The sequence below is a fragment of the Ursus arctos genome, unplaced genomic scaffold (assembly GCF_023065955.2).
Source record: "Ursus arctos isolate Adak ecotype North America unplaced genomic scaffold, UrsArc2.0 scaffold_21, whole genome shotgun sequence".
Lineage (NCBI taxonomy): Eukaryota > Metazoa > Chordata > Mammalia > Carnivora > Ursidae > Ursus > Ursus arctos.
In genome coordinates this window covers 44,896,999-44,918,470 of record NW_026622886.1, presented here as the reverse complement: position 1 = coordinate 44,918,470, position 21,472 = coordinate 44,896,999, and the positions used below count along the sequence as shown (strand labels likewise).

Genomic DNA, 21,472 nt, shown 5'->3' with positions numbered 1-21,472 from the left:
AACAGTGGATTACTCCTTTTTTCTGCATATGGTCCCTCTTGGTTTAACACGTTCTGCCTTCCGCTATTCTTCTCCCATCTGATGACATCACTCTTCCCCCTTCCCTGCCTGTCTTCTCAGAAAAGAGTGGCTTCCTCTTCTGCCCTCCTGACCCTCATTTCTATCACTTCCCTCAGAAATGCTCCCTTTCTCTTTCCTGGTAGCTCAGGACACAGTCACTCTTTCGGGCTAGGGTGGCACTGGGGAGAGCAAAGACATCAGAGCAATAATAATAATTAACCCATGGTACTCCCCACAGGCCACCAGAGAAGGGCAATATTATGGGGCTGAATTGTGTCTCCCAAAATTTATTTGTTGAAGACCTAACCTGTAGTACCTCAGAATGTGACTGTATTTGGAGAGAAATGCTTTTTTTGTTTGTTTTGTTTTTTTAAGATTTTATTTACTTATTTGTCAGAGAGCACAAGCAGGGGGAGAAGCGGGCTCCTCGCTGGCAAGGAGCCCAGTGTGGGGCTTGATCCCAGGACCCTGGGATCGTGACCTGAGTCAAAGGCAGATGCTTATCCAACTGAGCCCCCAAGGCGTTCCTGGAGATAGACCCTTTGAAGAGGTAATGAAGGTAAAATGAGGTCCTCTGGGTGGGGCCCAATCCAATATGACTGTGTCCTTGTAAGAGGAAATTTGGACACACAAGGAGACACCAGGGATGCGTGAACATAGACAAAAGACTGTGAGGATGCAGCGAGGAGGCCAAGCCTAAGCAAACCGAGGAGAAAGGCCTGAGGAGAAACCAAACCTGTCACCACCTTGATCTTGGACTTCTGGCCTCCAGAACTTTGAGAAAGTAAAATTCTGCTGTTGAAGCCACCTGGTCTGAGGTAGTTTCTTATGGCAGCCTCAGCAAACTAAGGCACGACGGAAGCCTGCCTGGGACACTCCTGCAGCCCTCTCTCCTATTCCATGTCTTGGAAACTCTCCCTGAGGATGCCTTTGACCGGGCACAACTTTTATTTCTGTTATGTTCCAGGAGATCTTGTTTTTTTTTTTTTTTGAGATAAGAACCTACCAAGTGGTGGAATTTCTCTGCTGGAAGAGCTTTATTTTTGCCGCTTCTAATTATTTTCAGTTTTGTTCTATGTAGGGGTTCCAGACACAGGACATCCATCTAAATTTGAATTTCAGATAAACAGCAAATAAATAATTTAAGTATGCCCCAAATATTGCGTAGGACATATTTTTCCCATTTTTTTTATTTGAAATTCAGATTTAAGTAGGATTCTGTAGTTTTTATTTGCTAATCTGCTCTAGTTCGGGGTGGGGGTGTCCTTGGTATCTTTCCACAGTGGTTCCCACAGTGGTTCCCATAGTCACCTGAAGAACATTTTGAAAATACTGATGGCTGGGTTGCTCCCTGGGGATTCTGATTCTGGCTAAAGTGGTCTGAGGGTAGGGCCTTGTCAGCAGGACTTTTAAGCTCCCAGGTGATTTTACTGTGCAGCCAGGGCACAGAAGCCCTGCAGGAGGAAATGGGTATTTATTAAGGAATTAAATGCTCAAGGCCGCTGCATTGTTGGATTTAGGCTCCCTTAAGCTTGAATTCTTTGGGTTTTGTTCTGTGAAAAAGTATTTTATCACTCTTCTTATTGCTGAGCCCAGAGGCAAAGGTCAAGTAGATCATCGAAAAGTGCCCTGTTAGTGTGTGAAATGGTCATCTTATTTCAGGTCAACTGAGCCCATAAAGAGAGATGTCAAGAGCTGTAATATGGACACCACTGCAGCAAGTGACTCTCCGGCCCGACACTTCAGGTTTTGTAATAAATAGTGCAGCTGGGCCCCCGGTAAAAGATTTACCTTGAACCATTACTTTTATTACAGGTCAGTGCTCAAGAATGTAGGATCTGTTTTAAGCACACTTCCAGTTCAAGAGGAATGTGGACATAATTTGTTCTGTTGTTCCAGACCCTGGGTGTCTGTTCTTCTGCAACTATTAACTGGCAGGTATGGAGAACTTCACAGAAAGTTAAGTACTGTGGCTGATACCCCCTGGGGTAGCACGCCATTCATTCTGCTCGGGTAAGGGCCTTCTGTTGGAGCCTGGTACTCTCTTTCATCCTAAAAAGAACCCTTGCCAAGAGAAACCTTTACAGTAAGTGTGAAGGACATGCTGGCACAGAGCTCCAGCTGAGTTAGAGTCAAAGCCAGAGTGAGAGGGAAATAAAATGCCTGTGACAGAAACACATTTTATAGAAAATGGTGCTGGTGGGTCAGCGGACAACACGGCGTGATGGCTCAGTGCAAAGGTCAGGAATGGCGATTTGATGGGAAAGGGCTTTGTTACAAATGCCATCTAAATAAGCGCATACACGATGGAGGTTTTGCAACTACTGTTTATCTAACAAGAAGTTCTAGAAACTGTGACAGTGCGAGGTGGTGGAGTAGAGAACATAAATTTTGGACTTGAAATCGTGGCTTCGGTGCTCCTTGGCTCTTGTGTCCTTGGGCAACTACTTAACCTACCTGAACTTTTATTTCTTCATCTGCAGAGCCGGATGAGGACTTTGGCAATCCCACTCTGCCACACAACCACAATGTACTAAAGAGAACAGTGGTAAAAACTGTGAATTTCCAGAGTTTTGAAAAAGATGATTTTAACTAAAGGACTGCAACAATCCAGGGAGTGTTTATTCAAGAAAACCAGCTGACTCTCAGTAAGAACTGGGAGCTTCGTGGCATTTTAAACTTAACCAGTTTCCGTACCCTCACTCCAGATATGTGCTAGCCCCGAACACCAACAGTCTCACAACCAGAGTAGCTCTGAGACCTAAAAGACCACCAGCCAATGAAGGGGGCAGCATGGGTTTGTAGCTCCCCAAAAAGCTGCAGCCCCAGAGCATTGCCACAATTTGACCTGGTGGTTCCCTGGAAAGACCCCAGCCACAGGGCTTACCTTAACTTGACCAGTTGTATGTGAACAGTTCTATCGCCACTGCATTAGTTAAAAACGATCGGCAATAAATGTTTAACATCAGAGCTGTATAAGGTCATACCAGTGGAGGCTAACAAGAGACTGACCCAAAGTTTTAACGAAAAAAGTCAAAACTGGTGAATGAGCTGTCTGTAGAGGGCACTGGAAAGCTCCAGCATATTACTGGAGACCTAGAAGTCCTTGCACATGCCTAGGAGATGTGACTAGGCCTGCTCTCTGACTCTGGCTGACCATAAGGCTCTGCAAAAGCAAGAAGTAAAGGCTAGAGTTGTCCATTACTTTCCAGAATGTGTGCTCCAAGTTTGATGAGAAACATTAACCTATATATACAGAAGCTCAATGAACTCCAAGTAAGATGAACTCAAAGAGATCACAGGTAGACACAACATAGTCAGCTTCTTGAAAGCAACAAGAGAAAGGTCACTCCATCACAAGGCATCATCAGCAAGTTTAATGTCCCAACAGAAACCATGCAGGCCAGGTGGCCAGATGATGTGTTTAAAGTGCCAAAAGAAAAAACAAAACAAAACCAAAACCGAAAACCCTATTAGCCAAGAACTTCATAGCCAGTAAAACTGTTCTTCAAAATATAACAGAAATTAAGACATTTCCAGGTAAACAGAAAATTTGTCACAAACAGACCTGTTTTATATGAAATACTAAAGAGAATCCTTCAGACTGAAATAAAAGGATACTAGACAGTAACTTGAATTCACATGAATAAAGAACACCAGTAAAAGTAAATATATGAGAATTATAAAAGACAGTATAAATGTATTTTTATTTACACCTCTTCTATATCTATATATATATATATATGGGCAATGTTTTTGTATACTATTGCAGTTAATCTGGTATTAATCTAAACTAGATTGCTTTAAGATGCTAGAGGTAACCTTTAGGAAAACCACTACGAAAATAACTTTAAAAATATAACTGAGAAACAACAAAGGAATTAAAATGGTGTACTCAAAATTATTTAATGCAAAAGAAGGCAATAATGAAAGAACACAGGAACAAAAAAGACATAAGACACATAGAAAATAATGAAATGGTAGACATAAATCCTACTTTATCAGTAATTATATTAAATGTATATGGATTAAACATTCCAATCAAAAGGCAGAGCATGTGCCATTATTGTTCAACATAGTACTAGAAGTCTTAGCAACAAACAGCAATCAGACAACAAAAAAGAATAAAAGGTATTCAAATTGGCAAAGAAGTAAAACTCTCTCTCTTTGCAGATGACATGATACTTTAAATGGAAAACCCAAAAGACTCCACCTCCAAATTCCTAGAACTCATACAATTCAGTAATGTGGCAGGATACAAAATCAATGCTCAGAAATCAGTTGCATTTTTATACACAATGAGACTGAAGAAAGAGAAATTAGGGAATCGATTCCATTTACAATAGCACCAAAAACCATAAGATACCTTGGAATAAACTTAACCAGAGAGGTAAGGATCTGTACTCTAGAAACTACAGAACACTGATGAAAGACATTGAAGACACAAAAAGATGGAAAAACATTCCATGCTCATGGATCGGAAGAATAAACATAGTTAAAATGTCTACGCTACCCAGAGCAATCTACACTTTCAACGCCATCCCAATCAAAATACTGATGACATTTTTCAAAGAGCTGGAACAAACAATCCTAAAATTCGTGTGGAACCAGAAAAAAACCCCGAATCACCAAGGAAATGTTGAAAAAGAAAAAGCTGGGGACATCATGTTGCCTGATTTCAAGCTATACTACAAAGCTGTGATCACCAAGACAGCATGGTACTGGCACAAAAATAGACACATAGACCAATGGAACAGAATAGAGAACCCAGAAATGGACCCTCGGCTCTTTGGGCAACTAATCTTTGACAAAGCAGGAAAAAACATCCAGTGGGAAAAAGTCTCTTTAATAAATAGTGCTGGAAAAATTGGACAGCTATATACAGAAGAATGAAACTTGACCACTCTCTCACACCATACACAAAGATAAACTCCAAATGCATGAAAGACCTTGATGTGAGACAGGAATCCATCAAAATCATAGAGGAGAACATAGGCTGTAACCTCTTCGACACTGGCCACAGCACCTTCTTTCATGACACATCTCCAAAGACAAGGGAAACAAAAAATGAACTTCTGGGACTTCATCAAGATAAAAAGTTTCTGCACAGCAAAGGAAACAGTCATTAAAACAAAGAGGCAACCCACGGAATGGGAGAAGATATTTGCAAGTGACACTACAGATAAAAGACTGGTATCCAAGATCTATAAAGAACTTCTCAAACTCAATACATGAGAAACAAATAATCAAATCAAAAAATGGTCAGAAGATATGAACACTTTTCCAGTGAAGACATACAAATGGCTAACAGACACATGAAAATATGTTCAAAATCATTAGCCATCAGGGAAATTCAAATCAAAACCACATCGAGATACCACCCTACACCAGTTAGAATGGCAAATTGACAAGGCAAGAAACAACAGATGTTGGAGAGGATGTGGAGAAAGGGGAACCCTCTTACACTGTTGGTGGGAATGCAAGTTGTTACAGCCACTTTGGAAAACAGTGTGGAGGTCCCTCAAAAAGTTAAAAATAGAGCTACCCTATGACCCAGCAATTGCACTACTGGGTATTTATCCCAAAGATACAGATGTAGTGAAGAGAAGGGCCATATGCACCCCAATGTTCATGGCCGCATTGTCCACAATAGCTAAACTGTGGAAGGAGCTGAGATGCCCTTCAACAGACGAATGGATAAAGATGTGGTCCATATATACAATGGAATATTACTCAGCCATCAGAAAGAACGATTACCCAACATTTGCAGCAACGTGGATGGGACTGGAGGAGATTATGCTACGTGAAATAAGTCAAGCAGAGAAAGACAATTATATGGTTTATCACAAATTTATGTTCCACAGAATTATCATTTGTGGAACATAAGGAATAGCACGAAGATCAGTAGGAGAAGGAAGGGAAGAATGAAGGGGGGTAAACCGAAGGGGGAACGAACCACAAGAGACTATGGACTCTGGGAAACAAACTGAGGGTTTCAGAGGGGAGGGGGTGGGGGATGGGCTAGCCCGGTGATGGGTATTAGGGAGGGCACGTATTGCATGGAGCACTGGGTGTTATACACAAACAATGAACCATGGAACACTACATCAAAAACTAATGATGTACTGTATGGTCACTAACATAACAATTGAGAGTGCACAATGAATTTATAAACAATGGTGTAACTGGGGCACCTGGATGGTGGTTAAGCATCTGACTTCAGCTCAGGTCATGATCTCAGGGTCTTGGGATTGAGCCCCATGTTGGGCTCCCTGGTCAGTGCGGAGCCTGCTTGTCCCTCTCCCTTTCTTTCTGCCCTTCTCCCTGCTTGTGGTCCCTCTGTCCCTCTCTCAAATAATAAAATCTTAAAAAAAAAATAAACATGGTATAATTACATTTTCTCTGTAACAGATACTCTTTAGAGTCAAAGATACAAATAGGCTCACAATAAAATGATGGAAAAAGATGTACTCTGCAAGAAGTAAACAGACAAAAGAAGAGCTATACAAATATCAAACAAAATATACTTTAAAATTGTTACCAGAGGGGTGCCTGGGTGGCTCAGTCAGTTAAGCATCCACCTCTTGATTTCGGCTCAGGTCATGATCTCAGGGTCATGAGTTTGAGCCCCACATGGGGCTCCTTGCTCAGCAGGGAGTCTGTTAGAGATTCTCTCTGTCCCTCTGCCCCCTCCCCCTGCTCATTCACTCTCTCTCAAATAAATAAATACGTCTCTAAAAAAATAAGTTACCAGAGACAAGGGAGGACATTTTATAATGATAAAAGGGTCAATCCAACAGGAAAGAGAATTATAACATATATGTACCTAACAACAGAACCCCAGAATACACAAAGCAAAAACTAATAATAAAATTAAAGAGGGAAGCAGACAATTCAACAGTAATAGCTGGAGACTTTAATAGGTCACTTTTAATAATGGATAGAACAACTAGGCAGAAGATCAACAATGAAATAGAAAACTTGAACAATGGATAAACTGACGAGATATAATAGACAGCTAAAGAACACACCCAACAGCAGCCGAACATTCATTCTTTTCAGGTACACGTGGAACATTCTCCAGGAAAGACTACAGGGATTCCCTGCTTTTCCAAAGTTTGTTTTAAGCCACTTTGCTTTTATGAAGGACCTCCATTGTGAAAGGCCTCTTGTTTCTGCTAACTGAATGAAATCCAAAGAGAATTTTCACTTTTACAAAGAAAAGGTGAAAACAGTGTTCAGCATTGGTGTTGCAGCAATAGAGGCAGTGCACACTCTGAGCAACAGGAGTGGTACCACCATGCTCCTTCCCCTGGATCTACACTCAGCATTTATGCATCAAGCTGCCAAAGCTTTGAACTGTGCCTATGAGCATCTGTTCTTCAGCCTGATTTATTTTGTGCATCCATTAGCAAGATGTGTCATAAAGTATCAGAAAAGCCTATAAGAGGTCTGGGAATGCTCAAAATTTTTTTCGTATAAATTAATGGTAATTGCTTCTTCACTTTATGTCATTTCAGCTCACAAAAGGTTTCACAGGAACACTCCATTTTTGGATAGGGGGGAAACCTGTTTATATTAGGTCATAAAACAAACCTCAGTAAATTTTAAAGGATTGAAATCACATAAAGTATATTCTTGATCACAAATGGGATGAAATTATTTCCTCGTTTGTAAAACGTGGTAATATTTACCTGAGAGGGGGATAAAAGAAATCAGATGTCAAGTACCTAGCACAGGGCCTAATAAATAGTAAGAATATAATACATAGATGGTGTTTTATTTTTATCTCATGCTAAAGCACGGTAAATCATAGGTTAGCTTCCTCCTTAAGAATAAAATCTAACTGCCTTGAATTGGTGGCAGGTTATATAACTGATCATGTCTTAGTATTGAAGAAATACAGTGTCACAACCCTGATGCTTCCCCCACCATCGTGGCTAAAAGTGGAATATAAAACTTAGCAGTAAACAACTGGAGCATTTCTAAATTATCCCATTTGTAACAAGTAAGATAAATGATTACTGATCTACCTGGTTTTTCTTAATGGTAGTCCATTAGTGTTCATTAATATGTGTGACTTTTTCATTCATTTCACACCAGAGAAGATCAGACCGTCTTTTCATGAGTTAATTCTTCCGATCAAGACATAAAAGTTTGGATTTTTACCACTTTAGCACAGAACCTCATTCAGTCTGTGACTACTTTTATGCAACAGAGTTGAGTAGTTGTGACAGAGTCCAAATGGTCCATAAAGTCTAAAGTATTTATCATCTGGCCTTTTACAGAAGAAGTTTGCTGAACCCTAACCTAAGAACTAAATAATTCTTGGGTGGGCCTGCTAGATGATATTCTAGGAAAGACACTGAAAAGGCATGCCAACATCCTTTTATTTCCAAGTCTGGATAACTTTTTTCAACATGGTCAATCTTGTCTCGTTCTGAGTGCCGATCAACTCCCCCCACTCAATGTTTGAAGCAATTCCCAGATAAACATTGTAACATCATCTATAAATGATTGAGTCTATATGAATTGTATTTTAAGACACATAACACTAATGATGATAGCACTTATCTTTTTTGAAAGTAGGAGTGCAACCACACTGTTAATTTTCAAAATCTACTGTGCATTTGGTAGACTGGCTAGATGGCCCCTGACTTCTTATATTAGGGCTTTGAGGAGTTGGAACTTTCATTTTTTTACCGAGGACAATGAGAATAGAGATTTCATAGTTCTCCAGAATCTCACCTGCAACTTTTTATCTCACCCAACTCAGCAAGGAAGTAATCTCAAATTCAGAACTGCTGAGACTACTATTTTCAGGTTCCAGAATTCCTTTGTTTAAATCCGAGATGTCTGGTTACTGACACGAACTAGTAGTGCTTAAAGGGTGTAAAATGTCTTGGTTTGGGACATTTTGCTATCATGACTTCACTTCGTCCTCATGTCAAACACTCCCCCACCCCACCCCACTCCCACCTCACAACAGTGCCTTCTGAATGAGCTCATCTACATTTACCTTTTTGGTGACTCTATTTGTAAATTAAAATTTTAAAAAATGGTAAAAGACAAAGTACAGATTTATCTTCCCCTTTTAGAGAAGTGCTATCCTCCAGGGCTACACTCAGACCTTCCAAAGCCCTGTCCATGTCCCCTTGGACCAGCAAATGATCAGATCTGGTGCCTGGAAGGCAGTCACAGAGCACCCTGCCCCCACCTCATGCTCATTCACACTTGGAATCTCTTGCAGGCAGCTTAAGTGGGATCAATAAAGCAAAAGAGGTTAGCTGGCTGGAGAATCTCTTCAGAAGTGAAAGACAAGACACTAAAAATGTAGAGATGTACTGAGAGCAGCAGTCTTTTCAGGGCTCTAATGATAGAAAAAGCAATTAAAAAGGCAGACTAATTGCTAGGATATATAACTCACTCTTTGGCCTGACATTTAATTGAAGGGAAAAACTGGGATGGCAACAACTTTGAAGTATTTTGTACATGGGGATTTTTAAACGATGGGAATTTTTTAAAAAATACACATGCACATACAATTTAAAAACTGTCTTGTTTTCCCTCCAATATAACTTATCACGCTCAAGCAACAGTCTGGGGAGCAACAGAAGCACTTGACTCTCCCAAAGGTCACAAAAGGTCCTATCATTAAGTGAGGAGTTAAAGACCTTCCTTTCCCCCTTGTAGGCTCATAGCCTCAGTAGTCCTCATTTTCCTGGCTTAGCAATGATCACTGGAAGCTGCATGAAGAAGCAAAAACGTAGATGTGGAGGAAAACTCTTGCTGGGACCCCAATATAGCCATCAGAATCTCCACATTATCGCTGGAAGTTAGTTTCCCTCATTTCAGTCACTCTACTAGGTTCCATTATTGCCCAAGTTACAAATGTATTTTCTCATTGCCATTCTCTTCTCTGTTTAATTTACCCCAAATTCCTCCAAGCCAGGTTCTCTATACCTTGTTTCAGTTATCTATTGCTGTGTTGTATGTTATAAAGTATCCAAATCTTACGTGGCTTAAAATAAAACCATCTTATTTGCTCATGTTTCTGTGGGTCAGGAATTCAGGCAGGGCTCAGTGTGGATGGCTCCTCTCTGCTCTGTGATATCTGTGGCCTCAGCTGGAATGGCCTGAACAGCTGAGAGCTGGCTGGGTCTCTCTCTTCTTATGGTATCACCTGAAGTGACTCAAGAGGGATTTAGGGATGAAAGATGGCCTTACTTCCAATGTCTGGGCACTTTGGTTATCTCCCTGGTGGCCTCTCATCACTCAATAATGTAGTCTGACATTTGCAGTGTGGCTGGCTTCCAAGAGCGAAAGCAGGTGCTATAAGGCCTCCTGAGACCTAAATTTGGAATTCTCAGAATGTCACTTCTGCATTCTATTAATCAAAGCAAGTCACCAGCCAGACCAGACTCAAGGGATAGGGAAACAAACGCCACCTCATGATGGGAAAAGGAGCACTTGTGAACAGATGTAGGAGGCATTTTTGGCAGCCATCTTTAGAGACAACCTGACGCAGCTTTCAGGAGCTAATCTGATAAGCTAAACACTGCTCGTGAGAGAATGCTAGAAGACTCCACCATTTTCCACAGAGAAGAAATGTCTTAACCTTCAGGTATCTAATCTTGGGATTGACTCTTCATGACTTTCTACTATTGAGGGAGGAGAAGGAGGAGGCACAAGTGAAGGGGAAAAAAGCTGAGGAGGTTTTACAATAAAACTATTCTAATATGTGTGTTTTCTAACTAGTCTGCTCTTCCAACCTAAGCTTCAGATAAGCTATAGCCTACGTTTAGCTTTCTTTTGTGAATCAATACTTAAGTTATTTTTTAACATTGTGTTATTTTCTAGATTACTTTTAACTTCCTGGACTCTAGAACTAAGCAGAATTAGCATTCTTTGCTGTCTTGTCCCATCTGTTAACTCTTCTGTATAAGATGGAACATTTTACTAACACTTTGTAAGTACTTAAAAATGCTTAAGTAACTAAGGAGAGTCTTGACTTCTACAGTCTTCAGCAAGTATATAATCACTAGCCCTCTCAAAAATACCTCCTGGGATAAAGGGATCAGTCAACAAGAGGATGAAACACTTGTAAATATTTATACATCCAACGTAAGAGAACCTAAATAAAGCAAATATTGAGAGACCAAAAGGGAGAAAGAGACAGCAATACAATAATAATAAGGGACTTTAGTACTCCACTTACACCAATGGGTAGATCATCCAGAAAGAAAATCAATAAGGAAACATCAGCCTTAAGTGACATGTTAGATCAGATGGACTTAAAGAGATATTTGTACAGAACATTCCATTCAAAAGCAACAGAATATACAGTTTTCAAGTGTACATGGAACATTATCCAGGATACATCATATGTTAGGCCACAAAACAAGTCTTAACAAATTTAAGACTGAAATCATATCAACCATATTTTCTGACTACAATGGTATGAAACTAGAAATTGGTTATAAGAAGAAAACTGGACAATTCACAAATATGTAGAGATTAAACAACATGCTACTGAACAATCAACAGGTCAATGAAGAAATCAAAGAGGAAATCAAAAAATACCTTGAGACAAAAGAAAATGTAAGTACAACATACCAAAACCTATCGGATGCAGCAAAAGCAGTTCCAGAGGGAGGTTCATAGCAATAAATGCCTACCTCAAGAAACAAAAATCTCAACATAATTACACAACTCAAAGAACTGCAAAGTGAACAAAGTTCAAAGTCAGTAGAAGGAAGGAAATAACAAAGATCAAAGCAGAAATAAATAAAATAGGGACCAAAAAAACAATAGAAAAGATCAATGAAACCAAGAGCTGGTTCTACGAGAAGATAAACAAAATTGACAAGCCAGTAGCCAGACTCACCAAGCAAAAATGACCAGAACTCATAAATACAACTGAGAACAAAAGAGACATTATAACTGATAATACAGAAATGCAAAGGATCATAAGAGACTACTACAATTATGTGCCAATAAATTGGATAACCTAAAAGAAATGGATAGGTTCCTAGAAACATACAACCTTCCAAGACTGAATCATGAAGAAACAGGAAATCTGAACAGACTGATTACTAGTAAGAATAGTGAATTAATCAAAAATCTCCCAAAAAACAAAAGTCATGGGGCCAGACGGCTTCACGGGTGAATTCTGCCCAAGATTCAAATAAGAATTAATATCAATCCTTCTCAAACTCTTCCACAAAACAGAAGAGGAGAGAATACTTCCAAACTAATTTTATGAGGCTAGCATTACCTGACACCAAAACCAAACAAGGATAGCACAAGAAAAGAAAATTACAAGCCAATATCCTTGATAAACATAGATGCAAAAGTCCTCAAAAAAACTTAGCAAACAGAATTCAACAGTACATTAAAAGGAACTTCATTTAGGATTTATTCCAGGGGTACAAGGGTAGTTTAATTTCCACAATCAAACAATGTGATACATCATATTAACAAAATAAAGGATAAACATATAATCATCTCCGTAGACGCAGAAAAAGCATTTGGCAAAATTCAACATCCCTTTATATGATAAAAACTCTCAACAAAGAGGTTATAGAGGGAACATACCTCAACACAATAAAGGCCACATATGACATGCCCACAGATAACATCATACTGAGTGGTAAAAAGCTGGAATCTTTTCTTTTAAGACCAGGAATAAGAAAATGATGCATATTCTTGTTATTTTTATTCAGCATAATACTGGAAGAACTAGCCAGAACAATTAGGCAAGAAAAAGAAGTAAAAGGAATTGAAATCAAAAAGGAAAGGGTAAAACTGTCATATTTGCAGATAACATGATATAATATAAAAAATCACCCAAAGAATCCCCCCAGAACTGCTAGAGCTCATGAATGAATTCAGTGAAGTTGCAGTGTACAAAAGCAACATACAGAAATCTCTTGCATTTGTACACACTAATAACAAACTATCAGAAAGAGAAATTAAGAAAACTATCCCATTTAAAGTTAGATAAAAAAATAAGATTCCTAGCAATAATTTAACCAAAGAGAGGTAAAAGACTATACACTGAAAATTACAAGACATTAAAGAAAGTGAATATGACACAAAGAAATGGAAGGGTGTACTGTGTTCATGGATTGGAAGAATCAGTATTGTTAAAATGTCCACATTATCTAAAGCATTCTACAGTTCCTGTGCAACTCCTATAAAATTCTAATGGCATTTTTCATAGAAATAGAAGAAATAATCCTAAAATTTGTATGGAACCACAAAAGACCCCAAACATCCAAAGCAATGTTGAGAAAGAAGAACAAAGCTGGAGGCATCATGCTCCCTGATTTCAAGCTATATTACAAAGCTGCAGTCAACACAGTATGGTATTTACATAAAGACAGACACATAGATTAATGGAACAGAATAGAGAGCCCAAAAACAAACTCACACATATATGGTCAATTAATTTATGACAAAGGAGCCAAGGATATACAATGGGGAGAGAACAATCTCTTCAATCAGTGGGTTGGGAAAACTGGACCTCTATTTACACCATACATAAATATTATCTCAAAATGGATTAAAGACTTGAATGCAAGCTGAAACCATAAAACTCCTAAAAGAAAACATAGGCAGTAAGCTCCTTGACATGGGTCTTGGAAATGATTTTTTTTTTTTTTTTTTGATTTGACACCAAAAGCAAAGGCATCAACAGACAGCAAAAATAAACAAGTGTGATTACATCAAACTAAAAAGCTTCTGTACAGCAAAGGAAACCATCAACAAAATGAAAAAGCAACCTACTGAATGGGAGAAAATATTTGCAAATCATGTATCTGGTAATAGGTTAATATCCAAAATATATAAAGAACTCATACAATTCAATAACAATAAAAAAACAACAAACCCAAAGCAACTCAATTAAAAAAATGGGCAGAAGATCTGAATAGACATTTTTCCAAAGAAGACCTACAGATGGCCAACAGACACATGAAGAGGTATGCAACATCACTAATCATCAGGGAAATGTAAATCAAAACCGTAAGATATCACCTCACACTTGTTAGAATGGTTCTTATAAAAAAGATAAGAAATGACAAGTGTTGGGAAGGATGTGGTGAAAGGGAGACCCTGTGCACTACTGGTGGGACTGTAAACTGCCACAGCCACTATGGAAAACAGTATGGAGATTCATTAAAAAATTACAAAACAGAACTACCATATGATCCAGCAATTCCACTTGTAGGTATTTATCCAAAGAAAACGAGAACACTAACTTGAAAAGACATATGCACTCCCATGATGACTGCAACATTATTTACAACGGCCAAGATATGGAAAAACCCAAGTCTCCATCAATGAATGAATGGATAAGGAAAATATACACACACAGGATATTATTCAGTTATAAAAAATAATGAAATCTTGCCATTTGTGACCATGTGGATGGATCTTAAGGGCATTATGATAAGTGAAATAAGATAAATACCATATGAGCTCACTTATATGTGGTATCTAAAAAATAAATAAAAACAAGAACAGGCACAGAGAACAGACTGGTGGTTGGGAGAGGCAGGGATGAGGGGTGGGAGAAATGGGTGGCTGAGGGTCAAAAAATACAAACTCGCAGTTGTAAGTAAGTCATGAGGATGTAATGTACAGCACGGTGACTATAGTTAATAATACTGTACTGCATATTTCAAAGTTTCTAAGGGAGTGAAAGTTATCACAAGAAAAAATACTTTTGTTAATACGAATGTGATGGATTAACTAGAAGTTCTGTGACGATCACCTTGCACCATATGCACATATCAAATCACTATTGTACACCGGAAGCTAATGTAATGTTGCGTATCAGTTATACCTCAAGAAAAAGAAAAAGAAAAAGAATACCTCTTGGGAGCAATTCTTGGTAGTAACCTCCAAGATGTTTCTTCTGGACGCATTGCTGAAATGGATAGCCTTTACCGCTATGCTTGCGAAGGTTTATAGACTCGGCATCCATTCCCTTTTGAATGTCTTTCGAATCTGGTCACAGTTTGTAACTGCCCGTGAGGTCATGACACTCCCGTCATTCCATTACCTGATACGAAGAAACTTCAGAGCGAATGAAAAGAAATGACACAAACGTTTTTCTAAAGGTGTCCTATATACATATATATAATGTTTTATTTTAAAATGTCATTGAGCATATACATTTCTTTAGCTTTTCCAGGGAACATCGCACCTAAGTTTCGAAACACACAAAATAGATCCCCTTTACTAAACAGTTTTCATTTTGGGGGGTTACAAAAGTCAAGGTTTCACGATCACAAAGCATAAAGGTACATGTTTCTGAAGCCATTTTCAGGCAGATTCCTGTCATTCTCTGTACATCTGGTATTTCTGGAAACCCAGACCATGATGCATTCTTTACAAATGATCTCCCCCGTGGGCCTCCCTGGGTCTCCAGAAGAAACAGAGAAAACGGAAGCGAACAGAAGTAAGAGAATAACCTCAGGACTCCCCGGACACAAAATACTATGGAAGATCAGAAGAGTGGGGGGCACAAGGGTCTCCTTCAAGTACGCTGCAGTAGAAAACAACAGCACGTTTACAGCCTCATTTGGTCACTGTCTACCTGCTTGCTACGTGAACAAGACTTCATCGAAGACGCAGAGGAAAAATGAAAGCTATTTACATGTAACATCACGGATTGGAAAGAGCAGTCGTGCCCAGACTGGCACTCCCGTCTGACAAAGAGCTGCCATGGTGCTCACCTAAGACGGCAGTTGGCTGCTCACGTAGTGTCCTCTGAAAAATCCCAGGGTACGCACCTGCCACATCAGCCGCACCCGCCCGGTCTGCTCAGCGTGGTGGGCTGCGTATGGTGTGCAGACTCTGACACTTCTCCGCAGCTGTAGAGTCCTCACAAACCCAAATTTCTAGTGTAAGATTCTGTCCTGGGGCCAGATACCGTTTTCCTCTTTTCTTAGATCTGGTAAATTTTAGGGTCAGCCTGATTGTTCTCTGCGTAGATGGTGACTCCTCACTGCTTTCTCCAAGTGTCCCAGAAGCAGTAATTTACTGAAAATAGAATCTCATAAAAGTTTAACATATTCCCTCTGAGAACAGTGGTGCTGCTGGGTCACTTAAGGAAAGGTCAGATCCTCAAACTGTGGTGGAAAGAAACCACTGCCCGCTCTTGACCTTGTTGGAAAAAAACTGGCAGACGAGGAAGGAGGTGCAGTCTAGAGGAGAATCGGAATTTTAAAGATGTGGGAGTCTTTTTCCACATGTTTCCATGTCAGTGCTCTTGGTAAACAAAAATTCCGCCCAAATGGCCAAGATTGGAGGCCACATCTGGGTCCCGAGACTCGCATCCCTGCCCAATATCCACCTACGGCTGTAGCTGTTCCCGAGAAGTAAAGGAATACTTAGGAGTAAGGAAAAGGTGAGCACAGCTGACTTTGCACAGCCCCACAGAGGTAAGCTGCCAGGAATTAAAAAATCAAAAACACCCCAAATTCCCCAAAGTTGTGGAAAGGAACTGAAATTGCCACATTTTGTGGTCTGTCCTAGTCCACAGCTGAGGACTTGGCCTAGCCCGATTTTCACCTCTCCCTTGCCACCCCAAGAATGGCAGTCAGGTAAGCAGAACCACCACTGAACCTACCCTCCACCTCTGACTGCCGCGCTGCTCTCCCTGCAGGTGTCACGAGAACAAGCGTTTGGTTGTCGCCCCACAAAAGGCTGCAGGGTGTGGATGGGGTAGGAGTTTGCTGTCTTTAAGGAAAAGACCGTCCCCAGGTATCCCGAAGAGCAGGGTCCAGCCCAACAAAGAGATTTAGAACTGAAAGAGCCTTTCATTAGAGGAAGTGGCCACACACACCCCAAGACAACCATAAAGACTTGACTAGGAAGTCGAAAGCTTTTTATTAAACAAGACTTCCTCGGAGGCTATTAGGACAACAGATTTGGCTATAAGTCAGATACACAGGATTTCAGAACCACATATAAATATGTTCTTCAGAATTTTGAGTGTGTTGCCTTTTGACCTCTCTAGGAATGCTCCAAAGGCCGACCCTGTTATGTAGAAACAGCTACTGCTCTGGGATGGGATGGCATGGGGCCTGGGTGAAAAATAAAGCCAAACAGAGTAAGCTCAATCCACAGAGCAATATCAGTGCTGGGGAGATCTGCTATGGGCATTAACAAATCACTTTTTTCACATATGATTTATCCGCCTCATTTGTGATTTTCCTCCCCTCCCCCAAACAGAAACAGGGCTTCAGCTTTTTACTACGATCTTTCCACCAAGGAGGCTTATGAAAAGAATTCCTGGATACCTTTCTAACTAACCAGCAGGACTAAATGCTCAAGACTTTAGGATACACTGAAAAAGGGGGTTCCAGAATTTTTCCTGAGACATGTCTTGGCAGTACATGAATTGGTGAATTGAGTAGACGACTATCATGGCATCTACGCCCAAAGTCGGTGGTGGCTCAAATAAAAGTAGAAAAGCTCAAGGTAGGCCCAACATAGAAAGCCCAGGACAGAAAACACATGAAAGGCAATGGGAACATGGGAAAGAGGCAATTGCGTAGGAGGACAGCTTCCCAAAGAAGGCAGTTCAGAGTCCTCCACGAAGAACTTTGTTTTCCATTTGTACGTGACTTGGAGCCAGGGCGGGAACAGAAGGTGGAACCACATTGCTGTGGGATGCCTGCATGTTGTCCCATAGCATCTTATTCTGCCAGAGAAGCAAATGGTTTACCACACACTTGTCCCCACAGAGCCATGTGGGGTTGCTCCGATCTCCTGGAGGAGGAGGGAGGCTGTCAGATGCTAAGATGACCCCTGACAAGGTAGTAGTCCAATTCTTCCCTGGCAACATTTGGCAAACAGCTGGTGGGTAAATTCACATAGTACTTTACCTACCAGACAGGGCATCATTTCCACACTGTGGAATGAATTCATTCCTGAGTAGAGAGGCTCCAGGCCTTTCCTAATAAAATAACTGTAACTCCAGGAAGGTGACGAACTATCCTGGAGGAAAGGTTCCTCTCCTCTCCTCTGGGGAAGGGATTCAACAAACATGCAAACTGGAACTGGCGCTCAAGCAGTTTTGGGAATCACATCAATGACATTTTACTGTATGGGGTGGGAAGAATGTTTACATCACACAAAACTGTCAAGATGGTGATGAAGCCACAGGAGGTGTGCAGGAAGCAGACTCAGTAATCAGACACCGCTCCACAAGGTCCTCCAATGCAGAGCAGTAGTCTGCCTGAGAGAAGTGATTTCTAAAATTCTATTTTGTGATTCCTCTTGGTAGAGAAGCAACAGGTAGATCTGATGTCCACTGCCTCTGCAGCTCTTGTGAGGAACACTCAGAAGTGGAGCTACAGTGGGAATGGAGGTTTCAGCTGTGGGTGGCTGGGACGTGATTCCAAGAGGAAGGAATGGGGCACACAGCGTGAGAATGGCCAGTCAACCCAATTCAAATTCACTCTTATCAAATGGCTATTCTGAGTGGGCCTTGCCTGAGGATGAGGGGGAGAGCAGGACTGCTGCTCCCTGACAGTACACGGATACTTACTGATATGGAATGGCCTTGGGGACAGTCACAGCCCATGGAACCTGGATCCAAAATGGAGGAATGGTCTTCATACGAGGTATGGTGACCTGACTGATACATGGAGCTTCCTGTTCTGATCTTTTCTTAAACACTGCTTTACATATGTCCCCATGGCACAGCAGGTGGGGAGGGCCAACGATTTCAGAAATGAAAACCTAGATTCTCAGAGAAATCTCAAGCCACAAAAGGGGGACCCCTGGAAACAACTGAGGAACTGTTGGTCCAAAGAAACACCCATATTTTCATGAAAACACACTGATTTGGTGAGAAAACTCAACTCAGGAACAAACTGTTACGTAACAAAGACAGGACTCTGTCAGCCAGGGCACTGCTCCAGAAGGCTGCCTGGGTGGTGTGGGCTACAGAATATGGGGACAGTCTGGGCTGGACTTTGACATACAAATTCCTCAGCAAGGAGCTGGAAAGTCCCAGGCCTGTTTTATGGAAGAGAAACAATTAAGATTCAAGGAATATCAAAAAGAAAAAATCCCTGCCTTACCCCACCATAACCACGAAAGAATGAAGAGAGAGAGAGAGACATAAACACACACACAGATGGTGTTCCCTGAAATAAATCTCAGGCTTACTAGAAGGTGGGTGCTTACAGTTTCTGAGGCATGATCCCCAACTTTCCAATGCAGCACTTTTAACCCGTAGAGAAGCTGGCAGCTTGACAGGCCGAAGAGTCTTCTGCCAGTAACACCTGAAAATGGCTGCCCAGCTACTCCAAATAAATATGATGTGTGTGCCCAAAATAGGCAATGGCCGCCTAGGAGGCCTATTAAAGGAACCAAAAGAAACACAGCGCTCAGTAGCAGCCTTTATGTTTTGCTCTTGTTGAGTATCCAGACCTGTTACTGAAGAGGAAACTGAAATCTAAGGGTCCCCCAGAAGTACAGCCAGAGGCCTTTCAGCAGCAAACTCCCCACCTGGGCTGGGAAGAGGTTGCATCCCCTGGAACTCTGCTGGGGCGCTTCCCAGTCCTGCCCTGCTAAGAGGTATCCCAGCTTTCTCCCCTGCTGTCCTCCCAACGCCCTGGACTGCTCTCATGAAAGTTTGTTCCCATGTATTAAAGGAATGACATATACAGAAATGTCGTCTCCTGAGCCCAGTCGGTCGTTAGATATCCGCCATCCTCTGTCCTTCAGGACCCCGCGGGCACGCATCACCAGGTCCTGAGCTGCCAGTGTGTACCTGTGTAGGGAGAAGCAGGAATGAAACCATCAGTATGGTGTCAGGCAGAATCTGGAGTCGAGGAAGGCTGGGAAGGAGGCGTCACTACAGCTGTGTAAACAGTTTTCCAATACCCCTAACATCTCTTAAAAGTCCAGGCCTGGGGCCCTGGGGGGCTCAGATGGTGAAGCACAGGCCTTCAGCTCAGGTCATGATCTCTGCGTCCCGGGATCAAGTCCCACGTTAGGCTCCCACCTCAGCAGGGAGTCTGCTTCTCCCTCTCCCTCTGCCTTTCCCCCTGCTCATGCTCGTTCTCTCTCTGTCTCAAATGAATAAATAAAATACTAAAAAAAAAAAAAAAAAAAGTCTAAGCCATCCTTTCCCAAAATGTGGGATGCCTAACATGAGATTAGTCTTTTAGGTGGTAGATGGACAAGGCACCACATACATTAAATAACCTCCTAAATTATTCTGCTGTTGAATCCCTTGAGGTTTTTGGTGATGTCAAGGAGAGTCTCCGTTTGGTGTGAGTCTGTCTACTATGGATCTGCTCAGGCTCACAGATTTGCCCAGCAGACCATGCCTAGCTGAAAAACTACTTGGGAAACTAAGAGCTTTTGTTTCCAGTGTTCAGTTTTTGGACCACATTCTTTTTAAGAACAAAGGATAGTCATTTTCCATTTATGGTAGGGGTCAATCTTTTAAAATAAAATTGTTTTTAAAAAGTGAGTTGATTTAAATAAAAACATTAATAGTACATGTAACACAAGAATATAGTAAAAATGTGAGGGTGTTTTTGGGAAAGGACTTGGTGTGGATGAGCTTGTCACCCACCCTTATCAGTGCCACACTCTCTTCTTGATCAACGTGGGCACAGCAGGGCGTCCTCCAAAAATCTGAAAATAAGATTGCTCATGGAGATTTAAACTTAAGGAAAAAGAATGACTACATTATTAGCCAATGGAAAATATTAATATCTAAAGACCAGTGTGGGTGTGGGCCTGGGTTGGCCCTGAGGCATAAAATAACGAGACAAAACGTTGGCAGGTGTCTATCCAAATACTGATCAGAGCAAAGAGAGACTTAGCTGACAGACTTCAAAGAGATTTAGTTCCGCTGGTAGGACCACATTTAGTGTGGATGAATTACTCTCAGCCTATGCCATTAAACATGATTCACCGTTAACTCTGATTTCACGTTCACCAAATAACCTGATTATGATCTGGCTCCTTGTGTAGGCCTGCCGAGGAAAAGAATGAGCCAGTCATTGTACTTTAAGAATATCAGTCAGTTATATTTCTCCATATAAATGTCAGCTGGCATTTCGGTTTCCAGATCAATTTTCTAAGCTTGGTGAGGGTGAGCCCAGCTCTGACAATGAATCTGCTCTTTGTATCTTGATTAAACTAGTTTCTGAACCTGAAAAGCTAAAAGCTAGACTCTGATAAATCACCAAGATAATAAATGTCACCCCGTAAGGAAGGCTTCTTAGAAGGCTTTAACGACAGACCTTTAACAACAGACCACCCTGATATTACTAGTGGCTTTTCCCTACTTTGGAATGTCTCTGCCTTGCCCTCAGGACTGTGATTTTTATAGAATTCAGAACACCAGAAGGCTCTTCTATTTCTT

At 41.0% G+C, this 21,472-nt stretch overlaps 1 protein-coding gene and 1 long non-coding RNA gene across 3 annotated transcripts in view; one reads left to right on the top strand and one right to left on the bottom strand.

The window, feature by feature from the left end:
* LOC130544508 (uncharacterized) overlaps nt 1-6,570 on the top strand; it is a 39,326-nt gene extending 32,756 nt beyond the window's left edge. Inside the window, exons 2-3 of one of the 2 annotated variants that reach the window (XR_008960833.1) lie at nt 1,876-1,998; nt 2,544-6,570. This is a non-coding gene — a long non-coding RNA (uncharacterized LOC130544508). Of the gene's footprint in view, nt 1-1,875 lie in introns of both variants that reach the window. The other variant, XR_008960832.1, reaches the window with a different exon arrangement.
* An 8,607-nt stretch (nt 6,571-15,177) lies between these two features.
* PPM1H (protein phosphatase, Mg2+/Mn2+ dependent 1H) overlaps nt 15,178-21,472 on the bottom strand; it is a 240,073-nt gene continuing 233,778 nt past the window's right edge. Inside the window, exon 10 of the mRNA XM_026500121.4 lies at nt 15,178-19,861. Coding sequence (XP_026355906.1) covers nt 19,714-19,861 — 148 coding nt within the window. The 3' untranslated portion in view covers nt 15,178-19,713. The remainder of the gene's footprint in view (nt 19,862-21,472) is intronic.